This window comes from Quercus suber, unplaced genomic scaffold (assembly GCF_002906115.3).
Source record: "Quercus suber isolate HL8 unplaced genomic scaffold, Cork oak 2.0 scaffold_545, whole genome shotgun sequence".
In the NCBI taxonomy this organism is placed as follows: domain Eukaryota; kingdom Viridiplantae; phylum Streptophyta; class Magnoliopsida; order Fagales; family Fagaceae; genus Quercus; species Quercus suber.
Window position 1 is genome coordinate 519502 of NW_027069993.1, and position 8974 is coordinate 528475.

At 34.3% G+C, this 8974-nt stretch overlaps 1 protein-coding gene and 1 pseudogene across 4 annotated transcripts; one reads left to right on the forward strand and one right to left on the reverse strand.

Moving 5' to 3' along the window:
* Window positions 1–2431: 2431 nt before the first annotated feature.
* On the reverse strand, window positions 2432–5307 carry LOC111989138 (rust resistance kinase Lr10-like; annotated as a pseudogene).
* Window positions 5308–5590: 283 nt separating this feature from the next.
* LOC111989140 (uncharacterized) lies at window positions 5591–8670 on the forward strand. 4 transcript variants are annotated; one of them, XR_010625223.1, is made up of 3 exons: window positions 5611–6750; window positions 7425–7601; window positions 8200–8670. XR_010625223.1 is itself a non-coding variant. In XM_065764215.1 (3 exons), the coding sequence occupies exons 1-3, from the start codon at window positions 5720–5722 to the stop codon at window positions 8365–8367; spliced, it is 507 nt and encodes a 168-aa protein (XP_065620287.1). In that variant the 5' UTR covers window positions 5615–5719; the 3' UTR covers window positions 8368–8670. The 4 variants fall into 4 exon arrangements, 1 of the variants encoding a protein (XP_065620287.1); XR_010625222.1 differs by having other exon boundaries at window positions 5614–6750; window positions 7442–7601; XM_065764215.1 differs by having other exon boundaries at window positions 5615–5898; window positions 7442–7601.
* The last annotated feature ends 304 nt before the right edge of the window (window positions 8671–8974 follow it).

An 8974-nucleotide genomic window follows, 5' to 3' on the forward strand; every position in this document is an offset into this window, starting at 1 on the left:
ACCAAAAAAAAAATCTTATAATAATTATGATAGGCACACATACAAGAGACTGATTGATTAGAATTTAGAAAAGACCACCCTCCAAAATGGAAGGGTAAAATTATTTGTTGACAAGAAAATTAAATCAGCACCAATGCATAAGTCAAGAGTAGAACATATGATTTGTGTAAACTATCCCTAGTCCCACGCCAACTACGAAGATGGTGAGAAGTTTCACTTACTAGTTTCTAGTTGATTGAAGAAGATATGGTCCTCGATAACCACAGGTGTGACCTTTACGTTTTAGATAATGAAACCAAAACAAAAAATAATAATAAAAAATAAAAAATAAAACCCCGATCTTACTCTTAATCAAATATGCAATAATTATGATAGGCTCACACAAAAGGCTGGTTGGTTATAATTTTAGAAAGGATCACAGTAGGCAACATGAATTGGTATGCACCACTCATCCCCTTTAGTTTTTGGTTTTGTCCAACCTTTCCCTACATATAGCCAAACTCTCTCATCCAATTATTTTATGAGGGCCTTTCAAGTTTTAATATACATAATTGTTTCATAAAAATGAGGGAAACAATGAGGGATTGTGCTTTATCCATGATAATACAGGTTAAGGATTACACTCATGAAAAAGTTCCTAAACAAGTGTACCTATGCTCTGATACCAATTTAAAATTTCAATTTCGATCCCAAATTATTTAGGTAGTAGATTAATTGCGTTAATTTATAATTTACTCCAAACCAATTGCACAAAAGGGTATTTCAACCTCCGGAAATATCATCTTAAAGCAAACAATAAAAACTCACACTGATTTTGGTGATGAAGTGAAGTGTAAAACAAGTTTTAGAAATAAATAAATAAAAACCTCCTCAATAGTAAAAACATTTCAAGGATCCAGCCTCTTACAAAAGTCACTATAGAAAAAGCAGTATAAACAATAAAACCCCACACGGATTTTGGAAGTGAAGTGGAAAACAAATTACAAAAATAAATAAATAAATAAAAACCCCCCTCAATAGAAAAAAACAGTATAAGGATCCAGCCTCTTATAAAAGTCACTATAGAAAAAGCAGTTATAACCCAAAAAACCTTTACATAACTAGACTCTTTATGGTAACCTCTATGAATGCCACATTTGCCTTCGCAGTGGCTCCAAAACCTTTTTAATCTTTCTATACGAATCTCCTCCACCAATGAACCCTATTTGCATCCTGAAACTCCAGTACTCCAAGGAACTTAAGGATTTACAATTAACAATGAACTTTGTGGAATAACAATCTCTATGGTTTCAAAGCTCCCAATCAACTATAACTTTTAAATTACAACTTTTACTAGGTAAAAGAAGAATTTTCCAGTTTTTATCTCTAGATGAAAAGCTTCAAGATGTGAATAGATATATAGCTCTAGCTAGGACAAAACCTTTCTACTACAGAAATGTCATGCAACATGTGTACTATTATGTCTTTAAGTTGCACTAGGAATTCAAAATCTACAAATCTCGCTCGAGTGAATGGGAACATCTCGCGAGTGTCTTAAGTTTATGTTTCTTGATTAATGATTGCATGATGAGTGCATCTTCTTTTAGCTACAACCAGGGGCGGAGCTAGGGGGTCAAGGGGGGCACTTGCCCCCTCTAGCCCCACCCAAAAAATTTATTAATATTTATTCTATTATATTATATAATACAATAAATGTATTTAAAAATTATATAATAAATGGTTAATAAATAGGATGATTTTTTTAAACCAAAACCAAAACCCTCCTGATATAACATTTTTAAAATTACAATTTCAAAATGATTTTTTATGTAAATAAACCCCAAATAGATAAATAATATAATGAATATGTTATTTTATTTTGAATTTTCTTGCATTCAAATATTGCTTAATTTACACACGAATGAATTGTTATTTTGCAAATTGATATCAAATGCTATATATATATATATATATATGTGTGTGTGTGTGTGTGTGTGTGTGTTTGCTTGCACATGCATAAATGTGATGTCAAATGTAATTTTTGCCCCCCTCCCCCCTCAAGTCAGATCTTGTCTCCGCCACTAACTGTAACAAACCTTTATGTCTTCAATTTTCTTGGGAGATTCTTTATATCATATCAGCATTTTGTAAAATAATTTGTGAGTTTAGCATTTTTCATTTATAATAGAATTTCAATTTTAGACTAAAAAAGGAAATTTTGACAAAAAAGATTCTTAAACAAATCTTAATTATATCATACCATATAAGGGGTCAATTTAGACTAAAATACACTTAAAAACTCTCTAAAATAATGAGATAGAGCTTTGTTCTACAAAATTTTGTAAATTATAAAAATAATAAATAATAAGTTAATAAAGAGGTACTTTTTTATAAGCATCACCTTGCTCATATAGTCATATTTGATATATAAAAAAACTTGAAGTCCGTAAAGTGAGTACAAGATTAATAATTATATTCCTTGAGTACACCATAATTGCAAACCATATCATAATCTAGGACCTCTAGTTTAAAAATACTTACTCTAATTCGGGGATGACTTCTAAATCTAGATTTAGACGCCATGCAAGTGTACTTGCATTGATTCTTGTATAGCCCGTAGAGGCAAAGGGATTTGGAGGCATTGTTAAGTTATCTCCTTCTCTCTCCAACATTTGAACCACAACTTTCATGGAAGGATGATCCACTGGGTGCCATTGGATGCACCAGAGTCCCACAATTGCTAGTTTCTTTGCAATTTTAGCATCTCCATTATCCTCAACATAGACTCGTAGGTCTTCCTTTTTCTCTAACAGATTGTATATCCATTCTGGAAAATATATTTGGCTAGTGTTCTCCACGGTTACATCAACATTTTTCCTACCTCCAACCATTTCAAGCAACAATATTCCAAAACTGTAACATCTGATTTGTAAGATACGTTCCCAAAGTTCCTAGAGAACACTTCGGGAGCAACGTAACCCATGGTCCCCCTAGTTGTGGTCATGGACACTACATTCTGATCCTTTGCACACAACTTGGCTAGACCAAAATCAGAAATTTTTGGATTGAAATTTTGGTCTAGCAAAATATTATGAGGTTTAATATCAAAATGGAGAATTCTTTGATCACATCCTTGGTGAAGATATTCAATTCCTTTTGCTATGCCATGAGCAATGTCTCGTAGTTTTTCCCAGCCAAGGAAATGGTTAGAATCTACTGAGGAAATGAACTTCTCTAGTGAATCATTTGGTAAGAACTCATAAACTAATGCCCTTCTATATCCATCAGCACAAAAGCCAACCAAGCGAACCGCATTAACATGGTGGATTCTACCCATTGTTCCCACTTCATTTATGAATTCTTCCCCATTACCCTTGGAACTGTTCAAGATCTTCACGGCAACATGGATTTCATTTGAAAGCTTTCCTTTGAACGTTTCCATAGGCTCCTTGACCTAACTTCTCAGTAAATTGATTTGTAAACCTTTTAACATCGTTGTATGAGTACCTAGTGGGCTTAAGAGCTTTGTAATCATCTAAAAACTTTTCAATCCTTGCTTGATCTTCTTTTTCTGTTTTGTCATAGTGATAGACATAGTGGACTGCATAAACTGCTAGTGCCAAAAGAAATGACCCCAAGATGGAAACTGCATGTTAAACATTTGTGAGTCAAGAAAACAAAAAATAATTTATTATTAAATTTCAAATGGTCAACGAGCAACTCACCAGTAGTCACTATCTTTGTACCTGTAAAAGATTTTAACATAATTAGCTTCTAATTGCTCCTATTTGAAAATAAAAGATAATTGAGTGTATTTATATCACTAATAGCAAGAAAATTATTTTATATTCTCAAAGTAAAGTGACATAGTATTCCATCCTCTCATATGATTGGTCAATCCCTCCAATTAAATTCATGACAGGATTGATCATTAATGTGAGAGGAGATAATATCGTATTAACAAGCTAGGTTATATTGCATTCGAACCTTATGTCCAAGTTTAGGCTTCTTAAAGGTCTAATTTAATACTTTCCCAAAAACAAAAAAGAAAAAGAAAAAAAACACAAAAAAAAAAAGAGTCTAATTCAATAACAAGTTATTTTCCTTCAATCAGTCAATTACCTCGCTTCTGCTAGTCTTTTTAGGTATTAATGCGGTTCAATCTATTGGAGAACCAAATCTATGTTGATACCCCTAGGTTTGATTGTAACTGATGAGCTACCAATAGACAAGTAATTATTATTAATATTTCTTTTTCTAAAAAAAAAAAACTTATATAGTGTTTTGAGAGTACAAACAGTATTATGTATTCTCACATTACACAACAGTGAATCTCACTGATTAATTTCTCGAAATACAAGACCAGTTCTAAAGTAATATTCTTTTGGTTGGAAAAATAACCCTTCAATGAATATAGGATATTACCGTTACAGAGCACATTTATAAACTAAGCCCTTTCAAATCAATACATGTTGGCTTGAGACGTGAAGAACTTGTGTGATTATAAAAGCGGAGATTGGGTAGAAAACGATACCTTTATTGTCTTTGTATTTGTTGCGGGTGAGGTTGAAGCACTCAGTTTCGAAAATTTTGGTATTATTCTTAAATCTACATTTCTCGCCTTTCCTTTCACAGAATCCGCATTTCGGTTCGGACCATCTCCATTCAACAGAATAATCGTCCCATACATATGCAACTGATGAAACGGTATACATCTTTGTACATGATAATATGGGCAAGTAGTCGATGTTGTCATCCGGACGAAAAGCATAAACTGGGTGGCGACTGCTACTAAGACAATCGATCCGACTGTAATGTTCTACACCTGTCTCTCGCGTTCCCGTACAATTGAAAAGCGCATAATCATAAAGAAAATCTTGGAATTGGAAAGGCGAGGAAGATAAATTGAGGATGTCTCGTGGAAAGCAATAAACATCTGAGACAGTTACTTTAATAAACTGAGATTCGTAATCAATGGAATTGACAAAGGTTATAATTGAAGTAGGCAGCTTGAGCACCGTATCATTTTTATCATTGCAGTAGAGATCAAAGCCAGGATAGCCACAGTGGTCTGGCTGCCTGTCTTTGAATCGGAAAGGAAATCGGATGTCTGGGCCATATTCTCCACACCGTAATACGGGACACCCATCTTGGCCTTCTCCAAGGTCTAAGATGAAAAGCACAAAAAACAGTAAGGTTTGGATAACTATTCTATGAGAAATATCCATATCTGTGGGCTCAATCTCCTAGATATCCATCTCAGTAGTCTCAAACTCTTTATAGAGAGATTTTTTTTTTTTTTTTTTTTTTGGGTACTCTTCTCAATATCCTACGATATATACTCTTTATATTGAGGGTTAAACGCAGGTTGCAAATGTTACTCTTGTGAAGGGGTCAAACGCAGGTTGCTTGAGGGGAACTTCATATACTAAACATAGTCAACATTAATGAACTCAGCTCGTAAAAAGACTAGACCCACTTAACATGCACATTGTTGAAAGATTAAAAAAAAAAAAAAACATTTTCCAAAATAACTTTTAAATTTTATTACAGAATATATTATTAAAAAATTATTTCACAAAATTAACCCTTACTATAAAGACATAAGAATAAGTTTGTTATCTTTATGTACAGCTGTGCTCCTCTCTCTCCCTTTATAATCTTTGTCTAAATCTGAGGCAGTTGTAGCATTGGAAAAACTCCTCTCTCTCTCTCTCTCTCTCTCTCTCATAAAGCCATAATGGTAAGAGGATTAGGCTTCACTGCAGGACTCACGGTCCTTATTGCTCTTCTTCTATTAGTCCCTCCAACTTATTGCAGTAATCCTCCCTGTGCCCATTCTTCTTCCTGTGGCAATATCCCCAACATAAGCTTTCCGTTTCGATTGAACAGCGACCCACAAAACTGCGGGGACTCAAGGTATGTACTGTCGTGTGATGAGAACAATCTTACTGTCCTGTACTTATATGGAGGAAAATACTTCGTACAGGAAATCAGTTACAACAACTGCACAATCCGGATGGTGGACTCGAGCATACGCAAGGACAATTACTTCTCCTTCTCCACCCCGACTTATTCTTTATATCAATATAACTTCAGTTTTCAAAACCCATTAAATATAAATCCTATTTATACCACGTATCAGCCAAAGATGATGGTATCGGGGTCGGGTCCCCTACAGCTATCACGGAGTTTGGCTTTGATGAGCTCTGAAAAACCAGTGAATTCTCCATTGTATTTGGACACTTCTACTTGCAATTATAATGACAACTCTTCTTCTATATCTGATTCCAAAAGGTACAGATATATTAAAGTTGGTAGAACCAACGTATCCGAAGTGGAGGACTCGTGCCAAGTAGAGAAGATGTTTCTGACTTCCTGGCCAACAAATAATGATGATCAAATTATCTCCTGTACAGACCTCCACAATGAATTGGGGATTGAGATCCCGTGCAATACCCTAGGTATTGCACGGTGTGCAATTACTTTAATCCTAGCCATTCAATTGATCTAATGCTCAAAACTTGGACAGCTCATTCGGACACGTCAGCAATCCGTGTGACTCTCATTTCTCTTTGCTCTTTCAGTTTCTCCTCTCTCTTGTTCACGCTTACCCTATTCAAAAATTTCAGAAACCCTCTCTATTCTAGCCAAACATGCCTCTTTCTCGTGCCTCAAAATAAGCCACCAGTGATGCTCCGGTTACTTCTCCACCGAAGGGCACCAATAGTATTTCATCTACCCACCCAAAAATAAATGTGCTTAGATCTGGTAATGAAATTTACATATCAAATTTATGATTTTTTTTTCTTTGTCAAAGATCATCCCTTTGTTTCATTTATAGCACTAAAAATTATCTATTTCTTTCAATTCATTTTTTTTAATATAAATCTGATTAATTTATTGTTGAATTTTTTTGAGATTTTTATAATGGGTATGAAGCCCAGTTGAGTGTGTGTGTGTGTTTGGCAGTGGTTCTTGCTTCTTTTTTCCACTGAGATTTTGTGAGGTTGTGTCCTCTGATGCTGATGTTTGGTTGTTGGATTTATCGGGGTCCCTGTGTTATGTTATTGTTTTCATTTCATGAGTTTTAAGGGGAAAAAAAATGTTTACTATGCAATCTTGTTCATAGCCAAGGATTTAGTTGTTAAAAATCAATTCTCAAACATCAATTGAACTGCATAAATCTTTTATCACTTAAACGTGCAGTACATATTAGCATGCCAGACTTAATCCCACAATTATGGATATCCGGTTACTCTTCTAGACTAGATTTACAAAAGAGCATGGGATGGGCTGCTTATGTGACTATTCTAATCAAAACCTGAATATAACAATGTTTTAAATGAAGTGATGGCTAGAAATTTTTGAACATGAGCTTGGCTCTTAGGGGCATTTGTGCCAACTCTTAAGGATTGGGGTTCAACTGTTGAGTTTTGACATAGGTGTGGTATTGGAACAGTGGCAGCAAATATTTCCAAGCATTCTCTCATGTGCAGCTAATGGTGTTTGACCTCCCACATATTGATATTGTTGCTAGCCTGCCCGAGAGTAAGAGAATGAACTATGTTGTAGGTGATATGCTTGTGTCTATCCCTTTTGTTGATGCCTTTCTAATTAAGGTGTGCAATTTTATTCCTTTCTTATAATCATTCCTTTTATTTTAGATTGCGGTGGTCTCTCTTTGCACTGCTTATATTGGCCATTAATGTAGTTGGGTTGTAAGTAGGGTTTCATGGAGCTCTATTGATAAATTGAATCATGCAGGTGATTTAGGTAACATTATTGCAGAATGTAATTTCATTTGCTATTATTAGGGAAATTAATTGTGGTCTCATTTATATCTTCGATTCACACTCTTATGGAGTAGCTGATATTTCAATTATAGACTTGTAGTATCATGCTTTGGCTGCCAAATCTATATTAAACTTCTCTTCTCTCTTCTTTTTATTGCATTTTAATTTGAGGCACAAATTAGATATATCACACAATAAAATGGGAGGGCAATTAGTACCAACTCTGTATAACAAATCTTCACAAAATTTCCCTTCACAATAACATGGGAATAATTTTATTTATTGTAAGCTTCTTTTAAGTTTTTATTACCTTTTACAATTCCTTGGTGTCACTATGGGTTTTATTACTTGTTAGTTTATTTAAATTGTTGGCCTAAATATCTTAATTTTTTCCCACTTTAACTTTTTTTTTTCCTGTATTTAGTTCATTGGAGAAGTGTGCGTGCAAAAGAAGACTCCTCAAAACAATTTGGAAACCAACTTTGACATATCAACTCCTATTGAGAAAATGAAGATACAAGTCCAAAGTACAAAATGCAGAAGAAGGCTGAGTGAGGCTGAAGAAGAAACGAGGTTGTTTTTGTGTAAATAAGGAGCTGATGACACTTATTGACACAATACCATTTTGCAATCTCTTTAGTAATTGTTTTAGTAAAATGCTGCCATGTCACTTAGACAGATTAGTTCCAATTTCTATTATGAATTAAGTCCCATGTGTTAGCTAATTAGCTTGTAATTACTGGTTAGATTAAAACAGTTTTCCTGCTTAATCAGGGAAGTTAGTTTTGCTTCATTCTTTTCCAGATTTTGTATATAAGGGATTAGATATTTTCTATCTATTCTCAGTTGCTTTTAATCACCCTTACTCATCAATAAGAAAATTGAGTTCTATTTAGTTCTCTTCTTCTTCAAAGCTTTAAGTTTTCACAATTCCTGAATAAGCAGTGTCCGCAAATTTAATTTGTAAAAGAGGCTCTCTCTCTTAGGGCTGCAGTTAATAAAATTAGAGAGGTGTTGCGGCTTGATTCTTTGATATTTGTGAGTTGCTGCATTATTTGTGAGATCTCTTTGGTCGTACGGTAGCTTTTGTATTGGGTGAGAATTTGCTTTGTAGATCTCTTTGATATACGTGGGTGGAACCTGGCAAGAGATACCATAGAAGATGCAGTGCTTAATAATGAGAGATGCCACTAACAATG